At 47.7% G+C, this 19,097-nt stretch overlaps 1 protein-coding gene across 3 annotated transcripts in view; it reads right to left on the bottom strand.

Moving 5' to 3' along the window:
• The window catches only part of SMOC2 (SPARC related modular calcium binding 2), a 198,333-nt gene that overhangs the window by 10,900 nt on the left and 168,336 nt on the right, over positions 1-19,097 (bottom strand). For 2 of the 3 annotated variants that reach the window (XM_077120876.1, XM_077120878.1), the window contains exons 10-11: positions 6,344-6,443; positions 4,228-4,502 (exon numbers count right to left, since the gene is read on the bottom strand). In XM_077120876.1, the coding sequence (XP_076976991.1) occupies positions 4,228-4,502; positions 6,344-6,443 (375 nt within the window). The remainder of the gene's footprint in view (positions 1-4,227; positions 4,503-6,343; positions 6,444-19,097) is intronic. The other variant, XM_077120877.1, reaches the window with a different exon arrangement.

Below are 19,097 nucleotides of genomic sequence, written 5' to 3'. Positions count from 1 at the left end.
GCATTGGTGGGTTCTGGTTGGAGACGTGATCTTTGACGTGATAACAAGCGCCCTGCGGGTGTTGTGAGAAGCAAAGTGGAAGGGTACGAGGCAGAAGGCAGGGCCCGTTTAGGAAGCTACGGAAAGAATCCCGATGACAGCAGCGGGGCGGGGCCTCTTTCCATGCACTAGAGTACATTTCCTGACTGTCAGGTCAAACACGTTGCTGGCTCTACCTGCTTCTCTTCCTCCCACTCTGGCGGGTCCTTCTCAGTGTCCTTGTAGCCTTCTCATCTCCCCAAATACTCTTTGAAGTGCCCACGCCTCACTGTCTCTTATCTCCACTCACTCCCTAAGGTGTCTCATCAGGTGCAGTAGCTTCAAAGTCCACCTACATTCCAACTCTGCCCCCATGTCCATCTCCATCTCGAGCATTTCCTTTCCACCAAAACACTTCACATGTCCTCTACCACTGGCACATAATATAGCCTAGTGGTAGGAGAAATGAAGCCAACACTTGTGGTCTCACTTTCTTGGCTCCTCTCTGGGGTAGTAATTCCATCCAAGACCTGGGATGAACTTTCCCCAGAATCCAAACAGGAAGGGCCAGCACTTCCAGGAATACCAAACTCTCCTCTTATTTCTTCTACAGAGCACAACTTTAGTGAGATGTTTTATATAATCCCTGCAAAGCAACTCTTACGGTTATGGGCTCATCAGACGAGCTGTTCTCCGGAATGCCATGCAGGAACGGTTCCTCCCAGCAGAGATCCTTCTGCTGCCCAAGCCAAACAGGGTTGGAATTATTTGAGGCTGAGAGGCTGAGGAGCACTGAGGCGCCAAAATGTCTTTGCAAAGCCTGGCACAACTGGGATGTTTCTCTTCCATCTTGTTGGCTACTGAACTTCTACTTCTTAGTCAGGAGCAAAGTCAAACATTGCCTCCTCCGCCAGGTCTTCCTGAAACCATCCAGCCAGGCTCAGTGGTTCTCTCCTCAGTAGACTGACAGGATTTTGCACAAAGCACTATTCCTTTATCACATTACATTACATTCCTTCCTTATAAATTGTGAAATTTCTGAGATTCAGCTCTTATCTCCATCCCTTGATTTCTAATAGTTACTCAAATTTTTGGTTGAAAGAATGAATGGGTAACAGTGTCTAAAGCACAAAGCAACTCCAGAAAGATCGATGCATGTGGAATCCATAATACCAGGATTCCGTGAGGTCCATAATATCAAGAGTTCTGTAGTTGACCGTGGAGTCATACACCATTTTTTTTTTGCATGGGCAGGCTCTGGGAATCGAACTCGGGTCTCTGGCATGGTAGGCAAGAACTCTGACACTAAGCCACTGTTGCACCACCCTATGCCCGTTTTTATGTCACGTGACACACTGGGCTGAAATCTTTCTCCTGGTGCCTAATTACAAGCCAGGGGGAGAGCTCACTGATGACTGATGCCTGGGGAATCTCATGGAGTCTGGGGAAGGTGATGCACATAGAGTGACACAGTAAATATGACAGAGGCTTTGCCTTCAGAGTAGGAGAGTTTGCTGTGGGAAACAGAACCACAAATAGGCAAATAGGCGCAGATTATATTGTACTCAAGTCCATCAATTTCTGATGTTAAAACAAGCACAAATTCAACGATGAGCTCTTCTGAGAATGATGGAACAACACACTTATTCAGGAGGCCAGAGATATTTCATATTGGAGGGAGACCCAGGTTTGGGCCACAAGGCCATGTTCTGCAGGAGAATCAGTGCTGAGGGGCCCCCCGGTTTCTCGGAGCTTATCAAGCAACCCTTCAACTACCCATGGGAGCGAACTGTTGGGGAAAAAATGGGCCAGGCTGTGCACCCGGAGACAGATGAAGAGTGAGATATTTAACAGATGTATTTGCATTCTGTTCCACCTGAACTTGACTTCCTCCTCCTAACCATGAGAACGAGCCTGCTGTGGCCACCGGGAGCCTCGTTTCTGCCACGACGGAAGAGCCACGGAGGCTCCCAGCGCAGCCATGCCGCGGGGATCATGGGGTGACTCAGGGAGCCGGCCGCTCCCTCCACCAGCCACTTGGGATGGATTTTCATCTTTACTCCTTGTGGAATCACCAGAGCCGCCAAGAGAAGGGAATAATAACTCTCCTTTAGCCCTTCCAGCTGCTGAGGTGTGGCAGCCACCTCCTTTTCACGTGTTCTCGTGATGCTCTCTTGGAGCTGCAGGGGCGAACCCGCTGGTGGGCAGGCGGCCCAAAGCTGGGGGAGGGTCTTAGGCTCTTGGCACTCTAAGGCAGAGCCAAAGTAAGAAGAAAAAGCAAGGAGAGTGAGGCAAGCAGTCTAAATCCAAGAAACCAAAAGTAGCACCTGAAAGGTCACAAGAGAGAAAGGTACAGGACGTGGGGACCGGGTGGGCTAAGGGAGGAGTTCAAAGGAAAGCGGGAAAGCGGCCAGGCAAACGCCTGCACGCGCTTTTCTGGCTTTTCATCTGAAGGTCTGGAGCGCGGTCGTGCAGGTGCAGCTGAAGGAGCTGTGACACGTCCCCCTGTGCTCCCCCCGTCACATGCCGAGGCTGGGGAAGGAGCGCTTCACCCAAACTCCCAGAGGCACCGGCTGTATGACTTTGGAAATAACTACAATGAGTCCCAGTTTCCTCCTGTGTAACCCAGACTGGCTACGGGGACATGCTGACTGCAAGGCAGAGCAGCTACTGGCCGGCAGCCCCTTTCCCGTGTTCCTGCTGGGAGAGATTCTGAGTGCAGTTTGGGGCCACATCAGTCCAGGGTGCCTGCCTGTCCCGGCACGCCTGTTACAGGCCAGTGCCTTTCACGCTCACCCACGTGCACACCCCGAAAGCACACCTGCGTGACTCAGCTGGAAGCGTCCTTGATAGGGCACAGAGTGTCTAACACCACCAGGGAATTTCTAAATTCAACCACTACCCGACAGCAGAAAAGAAAGGCAAAGAGCAAAGGTCGAGAATTGCTTCTCCTCACCCTGAAGTCACATCCTTAAATGAACAGTGAACTCATTTGCACTGTGGACCCAATGGAGTCATTTTCAGGACTAACATGAAGTGAAATTAGCTTACAGAGACCCTCACAGGATTTTAAAATAAAGCTCAATTTTTCCAGAATTAACAGGAAGCTTTCCACAGTTACCCAGGATCGAGCCCGGACCCTGCTTTGGTTGAATAATTCTCTCAGCAGCCCCTCCGACAGGCGCAGACGACACAGAGTAAATTAGATATCAGATAAGCATCAGACAAGCATCGCCTTCTGTAAACGCACAGCCTAGACCATCTAACCAGCCTCCGTATTGTATCCTTGGGCTGCAAATACAACAGGGTAAAGAAGAACCCATATATTAATATTCCAGAATCTATTCTCATACTCGTATTTTTAAAATGCATTGCTGAAGTTGATATTAGAATAACGTGAAGTCTAATATAGATTCTGATCATGGAATCATAAAATATTTCCAATCTGAGAGCGCTCTGCTAACCCTACCAGGACGTTTATTGTATAGATGAGGAAATCAAACTGCCCCCAAATAAAGCGGCTTTTCTAGGATGTACGCACAGCCAGCAGTGCTGCATTTAGAAGCCAGTCTTCTTGACTCTCGGAAGGCTTTCTCCATGCCAGACTGCCTGCTGAAATTGTTACAGCTCTGGCTATGATGAGATTTTCTCTCTTTCTGTGACAGATGGTTAATTAAGCCCTATCCTCACATAAAGATCTATTCAGGTAGAAAAACAGCTAAAATAGTGTTTTCAACCACAATAATAACTTGTTTGGCTAACAGCAATTAAATTATGTTAGACTGCTCGTAAACTGGCCTAAAAATGTGGTTTGCAGTCATTGCACAGAGCAAGCAAGTTATTTCCGAGAGTTCCTAGATTTGCACCTCACTCATCTGAAGGCAAAACCTGCTCGGAAAGGCTGCCACCACTCTTCAGACAACATCAAAAGAGCTGAGGTCTTCAGAGCACAACTCCTGCCCTTCCGACCTGGCCTTCTGCCTGGGTGGCAAGTTACTGAGGGTCTGTTGTTTCTACAGACAGGCGTGAGTGAGCTTTACTGCGTCAGGTTCATTTCCCTTCCCCCACAGGACATAAGGAGAGTCTGTGAACTCAAAGAGGCAATCCCCCATGGGACATAAGGAGAGTCTGTGAACTCAAAGAGGCAATCAAGCAGGCATTGAGATCTGACATGGTACAAAGCATGGAATAATGAGAAAAGGCTCTTACTATGACGTTTCTTTGTGTTTGCTTTACCTTCTTCTTTAGTAACTCCCAGGCAGCCCATTAATTCTTGTACCGATATGGATTTGTCATTATTCACATCACAATATTCAACAAATTTCTTCACGCATTTTTTGGGTTTCGATTTCTTCCGAAGGAACCTCTTGAAGGGCTTGATTTCCTTTTTGCCGATGTCGCCGCTGGAGTTTTTATCGAGCACTTTGAAATACCAGTGGACCACCCTCTCTTCGAGGGTGTGGCTGGGGTCGGGTTCTGAAAGCCTGTAAGAAGATACAGGTTGGTCAGACACGCAACCACGAAAGGCGGCGGCTGTCCACTCTGTTGGCTGCGCCCCACACGCCACGCCAAGCAGACCACAGACGCCCGCCGCTGCCGCCTGATGCCGTGATGGTGACTCTGCTCATGTTTACCACGAGGTCACAGGAAATATTATTCATATCTTCCTGAATAATGATATTTAACTTAATCAATTTAATAAAATATTATTAAAAACAATAATTTTGAAAAGTGACAGCTAAAACATCTCAAATTGGTTTCCAAATGGCAAAGGCACAGCAGCTAGGCACAGGCGAGGCAAGTCCTCGAGGCAGCGGCGGCCAGCGCCTGGGGCGGCCAGTGCTGTGGGTCTGCACCCCACAGGGCGGCCAGGCTGGGAGTCCCTGCCCCACGGCATGTGGCGCTGATTCAGACCTCAGCAGTCTACCTAGGAAAGTTTTGAGTCCCTATGTTTTCTATTCTTCCACATGTGATTCATTTAAATATTGTTTCCATCTTTGTTATATTGAAAGGCACAAAATATATATTGTGAAGTTGTAACATCTTTCCCTTATATAAGTAAATGTTGGAAGGAAGGGAGGGAGGGAGGAAGGGAGGGAGGAAGGAACTCCTAAAAGGGCAGAATTGAGTCAGGCCTGTGCCCAGAGGGAAAGGGCCCCTTCCCAGCAGGGGAAGTGGAGGGACTGTGTGTGCCAGGCTCCAGTGCCCCTTCTCTAGGTGGTCACTGGACTCCAGATCTTGCTTGGTTTGGACAAGCCCTGCTTCCTGTAAGTGTGAAAACAATCAGTCACACCCATTAGGATGCTCTGACACTATCGATTATTTTCCAGATCTTTCAGAGGGGCTTCTCATATGGTGATTCATGCACTGCTTTCAATTTTAGGTTTTCAGAAGAGAACATATTTCTAAGAATATTAGATGTAAATTTGAAATTTAAGTGATTTCTTGCTCTATTAATTTTAATTTGACTACCCAATTGCGATATTTTCCATTTGCATTGCCTATTTTGTTCTTCTTGAGTCTTATCTGAGAGCAAAGAGATAAGGAGAGTCTTTCGGCTAAGGAGAACAAAAGGCTTCAGATCATCTAAAACAGATGAGATAATTAAAGGTTGGGGGGTGGGAATGAAGGAGGCAGACAAATGCTCTAAGGAAATACAAAGTAGAAATACTCATCAGAAAAATTTCTTTACAATACAGAAAGAAAACCATTGCTAATTTTACAGGGAAAATTCAACACTTAAAATGTCACAGCAAAAAAACATACAGGGGAACTAGCATATCAGCAGTCACCTACAGGAGCTCGAGAGGAGTTTCAGGAAACATGCGCAGACGTGGCTGCATGCACCTATTTTCTGGGTCAGTGCCTCAGTCTCAGAAGAGGAGATGCGTCTCCATTATACTCAAAGAGAGAACATGTCTGTGTCTAAACACCATATTTTGAGAAATTTAAATTGAGCATTTAACTGAAAGTACTTAAAGTCCAATCAATAACCTTAAAATGCAATCCCAAAGGCAAAGCCATCTGAGCCAGGGGACCTCCCCCTCTCCGCCCCACCACACGCGACACTGAACGGGACCATCTCAAAGAGCCTGGGAACGGCCCTTTCCCTTAGGACAGTGCTGCCCCTGTTTCACCACAGGAAAAACCAGCTCAGTAAACAGCCTCCAAATGCACAAGGCAATTTAAAGTTCCGGGGAGGACGTCTTTTCCCGAGGCCCAAATAAGCTGAGCCAGGTCTCAGCTATCTAAGGGTTAGACTTGGTTTTCACTTTCCATAGTTCCCGGAAAGATTCCCACCGCGGCCTGGGCAAATGCAACGTACCGTCCGGAGGCGGAAGGGTCCGAGACGGCGTGGACCATGTCGGTGGACAGCGCATCCAGGACGCTCGTGAGAAACTCATTCTTTTTGGCACCAGGACAGCCTGGGAAAAAAGGAAAATATGGACTGTTTTTCATATTTCACCAAACTATCCAAGCAGAACAGATCTTTTTCCACTAGAAAGGAAATGTCTCATAACCTGGGGGTTAGGCCACTGCGGTGTCGGTATTCATGAGGTAGTGTGAACACCTGCAAGCACGGGGCGACACATGGGGACGCTGAACGCAACGGCGTCACTGACGATTACAACGCCGAGCGTTTACTGGGTCCCACTAGACCAGGGACGGACAAGCATCACAGGCCCATCGGTCCTCGAAACGGCCTCTGAGGCAGGCAGCAGTGTTGTCCGCGTACTGTGGACCAGGCACAGAGGCTCAGGGACACTAAGGAAACACGCCGGGTCATCCTGCCAGAAAGTGGAGAAGCCAGAGTCCAAGTCCGGTGGGCCTGAGGCCAGCGGCCGCCTGCACCAGTCAGGCCCGCTTGAAGTTCCCTGGACATTTCTGCCCCTAAATGCCTGCAACGCCTTTCCCCACGCCCAGCACAGGGTAGCTTTAGGAAGTCCCCTGGTGTGGGCCCCTGGTGTGGGCCCCTGGCTTCCCCTCCAGGCCTGCAGTTTCCCGATGGCGAATCAGCCCCAACTGCGTATAGTCTACAGTGGCATCAAAGGGGGGTCAGTTTCACCACGGTCCCTGAGAATGCCGCCCGACACGGAAAAGACTCGATACCTGTCTGGCATAAGGAAGCAAAAGAAAGAGACACAAGGTGTAATTCATATTTTACAGATGACTAACACCTGGTTTAAAGGATTTTGGTGACTCTACAAGCAGAGAGCAGAGAAGGGATGAAAAGTCTGACGATTAAAACCCCTAGAAAAATTGACGACTGGAATGTCAGAAAAGGCCTTAGTTTTTGTGTTAGTCTCTGCAACCGTAAATACACAAAGGGTAACAAAATCATTGGAGAGTAAATAGTAGAGAGGGAAATAGAGGAAGAAAGATTCAGAGGCTTCAGGACTGAACATATGGTTGTCTCGGGAGGGCGTCTACTTCCTGGTCAGGACTGGGCCAGGACTTGCTCACAGGTGTGCACAGGACGGCTTCTCAGTGCCTGAGCCCACCTCGGGGCAGGGTGGCCCTGGCCCAGGGTCGCTAGAAGGGTTGCCTGAGTGCTGGTAAGAAGTCAATTTTGGACTGGTTACATGTTTTCTTTAAATAAGAACAGCCCTAAATAGTCCCTCTAGAGGGCCGCAAAACTCTGGAGCAGTTTCAGGAGGTGGAGCAGCCTTAGGTAGTGGAGCAGCCTCAGGAGGTGGAGCAGCCCTAGGCGGTGGAGCAGCCTCAGGAGGTGGAGCAGCCTCAGGCGGTGGAGCAGCCTTGGGCAGTGGAGCAGCCTCAGGCAGTGGAGCAGCCTCGGGAGGTAGAGTAGGAGAGGGCCCCAGGGCCTGGGGCAGGAGCTGGCCTCGGAGGGGATGGCCATCAGCCGCCGTAAAGCATAGGGCGGTGTTAGGAGGCCGCAGCAGGCCGCAGTGCATGAGGGCCCGGCTGGCCTGGTACCTCTTCCCTGGGCTGGTCACCCAGCCGTGCAGGGACAGGCCTACAGGCAGCCAGACATTCCCACCCTAAGCTTCCTGCCAAGAGCGTGTTTTTAAAGTGGTATTGTTATTATTATCCAAGCATGTGAATTGCCCTTAGCAGGAGGCCATTTACACCAGTTCCCACTTCACTAAACAGACAGGTTGGAAAACAGAGAGGAAGCTCTCACCGAGAAAGAGAGGGAGCCAGGCTGAGGGGGAAGAAGCCCCACTTTGAATGAGATGGGAAAAGGGGATTGCAGCCTATAGAGAAATGCACAATCACTAGGAGAATGCTACTTATCAAGAAAACATAATTTATCTCATTAAATATTCCCTTGGACGGAAATTGAGGACTTGGGGTTGCAGCGGAGTGGTAGATGAAGACACTTCAGAAACTTCTGGAAGCCCATCCCAGGTCTCCAACTCTGCGAGACTAAAGGACAGCTTCCTTGGCCCCTGTAGCGGCAATTCCCCCAATCTGGGGACTAACCACTGACAGAAACAGGAAGCAAACCAGGTCTGAACCCCCTAAAGCCCACCTTGCCAGAAGCGTACAAAATTTTAAGTTTACAAACTTTATGATGAATTTAGATACCAAGGTTTTAAATCCCTTATTTAAAAATATTTCACTCTACATAAAAGCAACTGAGAATTTTGTCTTTTTTTTTTCAATTAACTTTAAAGTAAGTATCAAACATACCACACGTTCTTGATACATCCTTTCTTTCTGAATTTCTAGATGCCTGGAACAAGTTCCAGGAGAAAAGTAGAATTTCTCCTTTGACTTTGAACCTCAGCTCTGACTTGTGATAAAGTCTCCATTGTGTACATGCCAAGCATGTTTCCTGGTGGAAGTCTCTTTTCATTGGTGGGGGAAGAGAGAGGATGCCACACATTAGCAAAATCTTTTAGTTTATCATTTATGGAAACAACTAGAAATGAAATCGTGTTGACAGTCATGGAAGTTCAAAACACAGCAATCGGCTAGAGGAAAGAAAATTATCTAGTGCTGCCAGATATATTACAGCTGAAATACAGGACACTTGAGAAATAAAGCCAAAAGTGTACAGAGCAGAGAACTCTTCAAACCAAACCCCACAAACGTGTGACCAAACGTCTCCCACTTGTGATGTACCCACATCTGCTGAATGTGAAATCACGGCATGGCCACCAGTTAGAAAGTACTGTGACCTCACATTTACCAGAGACATCCTCAAACCATTCGCCACCCTGGCACCTGGTGTGAAAGTCACGGAAAGCAGTGCATCCAAAGTGGAATCAGAAGCCTCTGGAAGCTGTGGAGACATGACACCGCCTGGTTTACGTTTCTAAGTGCCACGATGCCCGCCGGGTGGACCAGGCTGGCGCTGCTGCTCTGAGCGGGAGCCGTGCAAATAGGGAGACGCAGATGTGAGATGCAGCTACGGGTGAACTGTGCCTCCGAACCTAACACGTGCACACAGAAGCCGGGTGCGGCCTGGGCTTTGCCTCAGCATCCAAAACCCACTCTCCTAAAGCATCACACCATGTGCCCCCACAGAAAAGTTCCTGACGTGCTCCATTTCCTCCACTCGGTAAGCTGAGGTCTTTTTTTCTTCATTTTTAACTTTCCCTATGGTTCAGACAAGGAAAAACTTAGCTAGAGATGGTTGGAAAGCTTCTTTAGGTACTTTTATGGTAAGAGCCATAAAATACCTGCAGCTTATAGAAGGTATATAAAATGTACCTTCATAAATATAAATGCATCTTTACTCACCACCCCCCATTAGGATCAGTCTGGGGTAATATCTGTTGGGTGACTGCCAAGAAGCACACCCTCGGCAAGCACCTTTTCATCACTGAATAAGGACAGGCATGCTTCCCCACCACCATGGGGTAGAGTCCAATCAAACCCTACCAAAAAGCAGAAAACTGAAATCTGCCAGAGGCCTTCTCGTGGCTACAGGTGAGAATGCACACAGCCCCATTCTGAAATAAAGGGCCTAGAGAAAAGTACAAGACTTTTCAACATTAACGTAAAAGCAAAATCACTGCTCTCGTGTATTAACTGTACCTTTTCTGTATTTGCATGTATCTATATATTCACATTTTTATTTCTATATTTTTATGCATCTCTTTCTCATTGTCCTAAAAGTAGAATTTCACTGGAGTTAGACTGTGGTTTGCTTAGTCAACACTTAATACACTGATGACAGTTAGCACTAGATTAAAGACAATACTCAAAAGAAATTGGGAAATTGTTCAAATGAAGGTGTCATCAAAGAAACCCGAGACTTTGAAGTGGCCGTACTCTGCCTCAGTCTTTCCTGCTCTAATCCACTGAGCGAAGGACTTGGAAATAAACTCTCCACGTTCCCCTGGCTGCAACATTCCGGGAATTCTTTGCCTTTGGTTTTGATTCTCTTTTGGTTAGGTCATCAGCATCTAAGACGTGCTCTAGGAATTGGTCTTAGCTAATAACTGGGAATATTTATCTTAAAGGCAAGTGTTTATGCTTCCTGAGTCTTCCTGTATTTCTCAAGGAAAATATTTTGCTACTCAAACATTCGTTTGATAACTACTAAAAATCTCCTAAGTGCAAACCATGGTTTTTCCCTCAAGAGGCTTATAAAAAGAGGTGGGGAGGAGTGGGAGGCTGCCACGGGATATAAGCAAGATCAAAGTCAGTTTTACAGCGTGCACAGAATTTCAACAGTTGTCCTAAGTGTGGGGGGTTGTGGAACGCCAGAATTTGAGGAGATGCAAGGCCCAATTCGCATGTGAGCCGAGTAATATAATATTTGAGAACATAAACATCCATGCTTCAGTGAGGCGTTTTGTCCAATGAGTATTTTTTTCCGAGTAGTAAGATTAGTTCTGATTGGCCTCTCATGCTTTCCTTATCCACAGAACTTTATTCTCTCTCTCAGTATTGCTCAACAGAACAAAACAACTGTTTTTTGTTATATTTTCTCCTGTGCAAAAGTTTTTGAACATCCCAAACTGACGATGAAAATTTTAGGTAGAATATTTTTAAGGACTACTGAAAATCAACTATCATAATCAACTGTTGACTCTGAAAACATGTGAGCATTTATAACACTCCTGTACACTACGGGACCAAAAATAGGTCAGGGCTCCTGAGGTCCCCCTCATTAAAACAAGAGGATGAGGCACTAACCGGGAGAGGCAGACCACCCCTCTGTTCAAAGAGGAGGCAGCTGGGGAAGAGAGAGTAGGAGCTGAAACGGTTTAATATCCAGCAAGAGTAAAACTGCATCATACTCAGATGCTCCAGTCATCAGAACCTCATTCTGAAATTCTTTGTCATTCCTGATCAAGAATTGGGCATGTGCATATAAAATTCCAAAGAAGGATGAAACTTGTGTTGTAGATATACCCATCCCTCACAATCTGCTCAAAACAGCTTTTCATTTTAACCACTGTTACCCTCCACCAGCAGACTGAGCAGTACAGGTTTGCATTTTTGCATTTTTGAACATATTTCTTACAATATCACGATTTCCCTGATAGGAGCTAAGCCAGTGCTTGTCAGTATAAACAGAGCTGCTAACTGACATTTTCTAGGTCTGTGAAGACAGTAACAGCAATATCACTATTACTGCCACACACACACAACACCAACAACAGTGCAGCCGGTGGCTGTGGGTGCTGACCGCGGGAGGCCCCGCCCCAGCGTGTCCCTGTCTCTGAGCCTCATTCCACACACCTAATAGGACGTGTGGTGGAGGAGGAAGGACAGGTGTTCTCTGGAGGCCCAGGTAGGCCGGCCAGGTGGAGGATGATACAGCAGGATGCCTGTCACTCTCCAGGCTTCTGTCCCTTTGTCCCAGTAGAGTGCGGCAGGAGGTGGCGCAGTTGGAAGCACCCACAGTTGCCTCCGCTTCTAAAAAGTAAGCATCTGCTTTGTCTAGTGGGAGGAAGGCACAAACAGCCGCTGTCAGCCCGGGGTGGTGGTGAATTTGGACAAAGCAGACTGGGATGGAGCCATGCCAGATGCTCAGGCATGGCCGCTCTGTTTTCCTCCTTTGTCCACAGACGGAGTCTAAGGAGTGCTTTCCCTGGGGAGACTTGTCCTTCTACACACCTAGTTCATGAATTTTCACTTCCAATAGTTTGTGCTGTAGTACTGCCTCTTTTGTATCTTTTATGAGGAATTTAAGAAACAATTATAAGGTTTAGCAACAAGACAGAGTGCCTCTATTTTTTAAAACCACAACCTTCTAAAAGCTCATTCATCACTGTCTTAAAAACTAAGCTCCCACTCCACAATGAACCTGTAAATTATGCTTTATAGCACCGATGACCTTGATTTGATTTCAACTGAGGTTACATTGCACTAAACTTTTAAAATACTAAGAATGAGCATGCATTTTCCTGAGAATCTTGTACCGTGTAGGATGAGCTCAGCTGCCTTCTCAATTGCTCGTCCGCAGCTGAGTGACTGCAAAGATGCACGACTCTCCCTGCGGCTCAGTTTAGCGACTGTGCCGGCGGCATCGGAAGAGGCCTGGACTAGAGCACCTGTGCCCACTCGCCTCTGCCCTCTGCCTTTCCCTTCCAGCTGACTCAGCGGCTCTCCCCACCACCAGCTGGGGACACAGAGGCGGCCAGGAGAGCCGGACCCACAGCCAGCAGCTCTGACACCACCACGTGTGGACGCTTCCAACCGGCAGAGAGGACGAAGCCTGCAGGGACAGGCCAACGACCCATCGGTGAATCTCACCAAGAAGTGAATGGACGAGTCATCCTGCAGTTTTAGTTACCCAAACACATGTTCAGACACAAACAAAGAAAGCAACACAAAAAAGAAAAATTAGGATGATCACAGAGGGGAACTGAATGCTCAAGTTGCAGCTGCTGTAACTGTTTCTCCTAAGAGAAATGACCCCCATGAATTTGGGGGCTCCCCAGCTGTGGTTCTCCAGGAGCCCCGCCAGAATAGGGAGCTGCACCGTCTCTGTGATCTTGTGACTTTTGGAAAATTCAAAACAGACGTGAGGGGCAAAAGGCAGAAGTGAGTCCGTCTTTAAGAGGATGCTTCGTAAGGTGACCTACCAGTCCCTAGGCTGAGTGAAGCTGAACTCATTCCTGGATGTTAACAAAAATATTTGCATTTGAAGATAATTCTCAATTTTAAAGGAGTTCTTCAATGCAAAGGTTAACTTCAGCTTTTGTAGATGAATACAATAAGAAATATCCACCCCACTGATTTTCCTTTCCTAAGGAATTAGGGAATATATTTGCAGGAATACACTCAGCAGAATTTGGGTGACTAACAAATTACAGAAGCCCTGGCTGCAGTTTGAAAGTAACTTCAGCAACATGTTTTGATGTTTTTTCTTTACATCTAGGCCTTGCCACCTAGAGCCAAAACCTGTGGACTCCACTGACAACTTGATAAATGAGACATGAAAATATGCCTAAATCTAAACAAAGAATGCTCTATGCTAAAAATTTCAACTCTCTGAAATATTTCTAAGGTAATAAAACCAAGCCTGTGAAGTTCTGTTCTATTAAGGCTCATTTTTTTGTTTCTTTTTTTCACCCAGATTTGTAAAGGAAGCCAGATCTATAGTACAAAGCAAATGCATATTTTTTAAAAAAGGAATCACTTTCTCCTTTTCAAAAAATAAAAATGTTAGTTTCTTCCTGACATCACCTCAACCCCTTGTATAAATGTTTAATTCTTTGCTTGAGTAACACGTAGAATGACGGATAAGAAAACAGCACTTCAGACTTCATAAAGCTGATCTTACGTTGAGACCTGTGAGGTGTGTCCACGCATCCAGCACACGCCACCCACAGCCCCGGAGACAGTCACGAGAGGGTGGCGGGAGAGTCTCATCACCATCTTAGTTCTAATTTGCCACATCTCATAGAAACCCACCAGACCTTTTAGTCCCCAGTTTCCTGGCTCTCCAGTCAACTTCTGCCTCCCTTGTTCTGTGAATCACGTGCTTTCCACGTGGCTGTCCTTTTGAGAGGATGACCCCGGAGCGCAGCACTGTTAGATTCCTGTCCCTTCCTCCAAGTTCCAAACAAAAATATAGTGCTGAAGATAACTGTAAAATAAAACCATTTAACACCACTAACACCAGAAACGTTAAGGAAAAATACGTATTTGGTGCCTAACTAAGGACACCCATTCTCTTAAGTTGTGACCCTAACAAAATGGACTTTAGGTTCTCTGGAGGGATAGCGTAGGTTCTTAGCAGTAAACCAAACGTCAAAAGAGATCTGTTGATACTTTATCCCACAATTCTCTATAATGTCGTTCAGAAATAGCATTATATCTTTTGGGACTAAAGTTTGTGGCCCCCAAGTTACCAGCATGGCCCGTGGACCATCGGGGACTCAGCAGGCTCTGTCCGGCCGAGGAGGCGCAGCATCTGTGGACTCCCAGGTGGGCTTTGGCCGGGCGCGCCCCGGGGGCACAGCGGCACCCAGGCCCCAGCGCCGTGTCTGCGGGCAGGGCTGCGAGGAGGCTCTGCACAGCTTGGTCTGGAAGAAGCCGTTTTAAATTAAAATAAACGGCAGTGGCAATTCACAAGTTTGTTTAATCTAGGAATTAGAGTGGTTTATGAATGCCAGAAAGGGTTCGCAGGGCCGCGGCGCCAGACGGCGGAAGCTTTCCCCGGGAAAGTGGGCGTCCAGGCTGCTCCGCCCCGCTGGGCGCTGGGCTCTGGGCCGAGCCTGTGGGACCCGCACGCGGTAATGTGCTGTTCCAACGCACAAAGTTGGTTTTTCAAAACCACTGCTTCTGAAGTGACTGCCGGAGAAGACACGGGCAGCGGGTATGTCCCGTCCCCCAGACCCTGCCCTCACCTGGACCGCAGCTGCCTCCGCCCCGAGGGGCCATCGCAAGAACCGGGAAACCTGGGCTGCCCGGACTGGGCCCGCGGCCACGCTGCCGTGCCCCTCGTGGACGTGGTCCATGCACAAGGTGCGTTCATTCATAGCCCCCTTTCCTTTGCCCACGGGGCTGCGGAGCTCGGGCTTCCGCCTGTGGCACCGCGCGGCGCTGGCAGGGGGAGCGCAGCAGGGATGGTGCCGCGGGCAGGCGCAGGGGAAGCTGTGGGGACGGCCGCGCAGGCGGCAAGGCCATGGTGGCCGGGGAAGCCCCGTGTCCGCAGCGGCGAGGTGACCCTGACCCACCGCCAGGCCCCTCGCCTCTGGGCCGCAACTACAGAGGCGCCTGGACGTGGTGGGTGGCCTCCGGAGCTTCTGTCTCCTGCTGCTGCTGGCGCTGTGGGGAGCGGGTGACCCTCGGGGCGCCAGCACCCCTGCCTCACGCGCCTCCATGCTGCTCTCCAGTCCTTCAACTACTGACGGCCGCACACCTGGACACATGAACCACACACACCTAACCACCGACCACGTGATTCACCGTCACACGGCTGACCACAACAATAGCATCACACCAGGGGAGACAAGACACACATTCAGGGAAAAGTGACCACAGCCCAGTGATAGGCCAGGGAAAGGTGAGCCACAGCCCAGTGACAGGCCAGGGAAAGGCTAACCACAGCCTGGTGACAGGTCAGGGAAAGGTCAACCACAGCCCGATGACAGGCCAGGGAAAGGCTAACCACAGCCTGGTGACAGGTGAGACACTCTGACGGAAAAGCTCCCACCAGAGACACAGGCTGTGGGCCTGGGAACTCCCCTAACTGCCTTCACAGCGGCTGCGCTGCCGTGTTCTGTCCAGCGTCACCCACCGACGCTGAGCACCTCTGAAGCTCGTCCTTAACGGAACAAACGGAGCTGGCGCGTGACGCCCTGAAGTCCGAGCAGCTGCATGAGGACCATTGCATTTCACATTATTTTGAAAGTGTTGACAGTAAAAAGGCTTTGTAAAACACAATTGCTCTGACTGTGCAGAAGTTAGATTTTGCATACTGTGTGCTATGAATTCATCAGACTTTTCATTTGGCTTGTCATTCCTGCTGTTTCCAGGCCCAAATTCCCTTCAAGTAAAACTGACATCAAATCAGAAAAATATAGTTTAATCAGTGACTTAAATGTTTATGTTTAATTTTATATACCTCCTGGATTGATCTGAAATGGTACTTCCCCAAAAATCTAGCCAACAAAACTGATTTTTAAATCAATCTACCTTCCATTTATAAACAAAATCAATGCTTCCCAAAACTACCTTTAAGTTGAGTCTAACAGATAACTAGATAACAGATAACAGTTTGGATAGCTGTACCCAAAGCTAAAGTTAGGCTCTTGTTTTTCATTTAAGACAAAGAAGTGATTAAAATGAAGACTTTGAACATGAAAATGCTGATAGGGAGAGCTGGAAACCAAACTCAGCAGCAAAGAGCTACTGAGGCATTACCCCAACCGGATGGAATGAGCTAAGGTTTTTGGTTTCTTTCCTTTGCCCTCCAACAAGCACAGAGACACTGACACTTGCCACACTCCTCGTGGCGTGTGGCGCGAGCAGCATATCAGACCCCCCAGCTGGGCTGCAAGATGCTCAGCATCAGAAATACGTCTCATGAATAGTCTTCATAATGTCTTTAATTCTTTACAACCTAGAGCATGGGCCACCATCTGAATTTAAACAAACAAAGCTCTTAATAGATATTTGACCATCCCTATGGATCCTAAAGGAAAAAGCAGCTCTAAATGTTATCATAAAAGGAGACTCATGAAGTCGTCACGGAGAAGCAGGGAGGGGACAGTCCGGCACTTTGAGCAGACTAACTCAGGTCAGGAATCCGCTTGCTCCCTCTACACCACTCACAGCATCAGACGCTCCACCGAAATGTCCCTGAAGAAGTGAGTTGTGCTAAGGCACTTTAAATGGCCATCTGAAAATTGGCATCTGAAAGTAACGGATCCCCTGAGCCAAATATAATACAGTATATTTTATGAAACCTCACTAAACTCATGTTGAGATAATGCTCAGAGCCTGACTAAAGCCACACATTTCCTCAAAGAGGCAGAGGAGCCAGAAGTGAAGCTGGCATCTCGTTCATGGCTCTGATGTGCCCAGGAATGAAAGCAGAGACTATATACAATTGATTCTAAGACAGCTTTTTTTCTGTAATATTTTACGTCATTTAAATACCACAAGTTCGCCTATAAAAACTTTCCCAAAAGAATTATGGTACTCAAATATCCATCAGTTTTCAGTCTAGAAGCATAACCCTGGGAAGAACAGCTGCGTTGGGCAAAAACGTCCAGCCCGTTTCAGTTGCAGGATTGCCCTTTAGAGTGGTAATATTTGCAACAGTTCTGAAACAGGGAGGGCTAAGGATTTGGCGAGTGCTAAGTGGTGAGGCACCTACTAAACTTAGAATTGGGCAGAAACCAGTCGGATTCTGAGACCTCCAACCACTCTCAAATCCACCGATCCCCTGAACAGAACAGCCCCATAAAAATGGTTATAGCCTGGCAAATTTTAATCACAGTGAACAGTTAATGTGCAATTATTACACGTGTTAAACTCTGTACTAAGCAATTTACAGACAAGATCTTCTATAAATTTCACAGCACTGTGATGCAGGCAGTTTGTGTTATTTTTCTTTATATAAGAGCAAACCAAAGCTCAAAAGTTTAAACTGATTAGATGTTCTACAGCTGCAAAGGGGCAGAACCGGACATAAAATCTCCATGGCCCAGACTATGAGGTTCTTACAAATAACCACAATACCTTTTTTTCTACAAAAATTCTATCCAAACAAAAAATGATAAAATCACTGTTGTGAAAGCATCCTTGTGCTTCCCTGCCTTTGACTTTTGCCGTTTTACTTACCTCGTCCCATCCTCTCCCTCCGCACGAAGCTAATCAGAACCCCTTTCAAAGGCAGGCCCTGTTTGCTAACCTAGCAAATGATCCTACGCTGTGTTGCAGCAGCTTCAATACTGTCTTTCAATGGGGGGGGGGGGGGGGGGGGGTCCTAAAATATTGCTGAATCTGTTGCATTTTGATATTTTTGTTTCTGGAAGATTCACATATCAAAGTATTTCATGTGTATACATTCCTCAGTGTTCAAAAGATGATCTGAACATAATAAATGTTCCAAAGTTTATTTCCAGATTATCCACCCTCTGACTTTTTCCCAGCAGGAGACCTGAAGCATAAAGGCTAACCATGAAAAGAAAAAGAAGGAGGTCATTTTTACTTATGTTCTCAAGGGATGCAGGAATTGGACTGATCCGAACTCTCATCAAAATTTCAGAATTAAAGGGAGTCGACTATTTGTGGTTTAGGACCTGAGAAGAGAAATGACTGGGCCTTATGGGAGCTGCTTTAGAAGAACTGGGCCCAAGAGCAAATGGGGGCGGGAGGCCCACAGGCCGGCAGCCTCCTCCAGGGAGCCCAGAGGCCAGGGCATCTGCTCTGATTTAACAGCTTTAGGCAGAAAAACATGTCAAGTTGATGGGCTGACACCAGTGTCCAGTGAGCTACTTGAGGAAGACCACAGAATTGTGTCATTAGCTTTGTCATTTTCAAAACTTTTTGCGATGACACAGATAAAGATTTCAATGGTCTGCCTAAAAGAACTGGGAATATCACAAAAATTAGGATACTTTGTAATAGGGTTGTGGTAGTTGGGTTCAGGAGTATACTTGGCCAGGTGAAGGCGCCTCGCTCTGTTGCTGTGGATGTGATAAAACACAGTCCTGGACCCAGCTTGCCCTCCCACTCCTGCCCATTAACCTTCTCACAGATGTGGCTGCCAGGCCAGCAGGGGGTCTGCTAAACAGAGGGTTTGGGCAATCAGTCCCATCTCCTTGACTTTTCTCGGGCTCCGTGGGGCTGTGCAGAAGGAGAGAATTGCTAAACCAAAATTTAATCCATAGCTACAGGGATTTCTTATGGAAACTGTGGCCAAATGACTTGTGCACGGCAATCCTAAATGGATACAAATTTTCCAGATGACAGCAGACTGACTTAATGAAATCCTCCGACGCAGAGCTCAGGCAGCCACGCACGGCACGGCAGCCGCATCCAACAAGTGCGTGCAGTCCTCGAGCCTTATACACAAAGAAGGTGGCTAGGGCATGGACTAGCCAAAGAGGAGAGTGGTCAGTGGGCAACGTGACGCCTCCTTTTCCATCTTGGTGGCTATAAAGGAGGATTGAAGCCTTGAGCAGCGG

Source organism: Tamandua tetradactyla, chromosome 11 (assembly GCF_023851605.1).
Source record: "Tamandua tetradactyla isolate mTamTet1 chromosome 11, mTamTet1.pri, whole genome shotgun sequence".
Taxonomy (NCBI): Eukaryota; Metazoa; Chordata; class Mammalia; order Pilosa; family Myrmecophagidae; genus Tamandua; species Tamandua tetradactyla.
The sequence above is the reverse complement of the archived record's forward strand: the minus strand, read 5'-3'. Positions and strand labels throughout refer to the sequence as shown.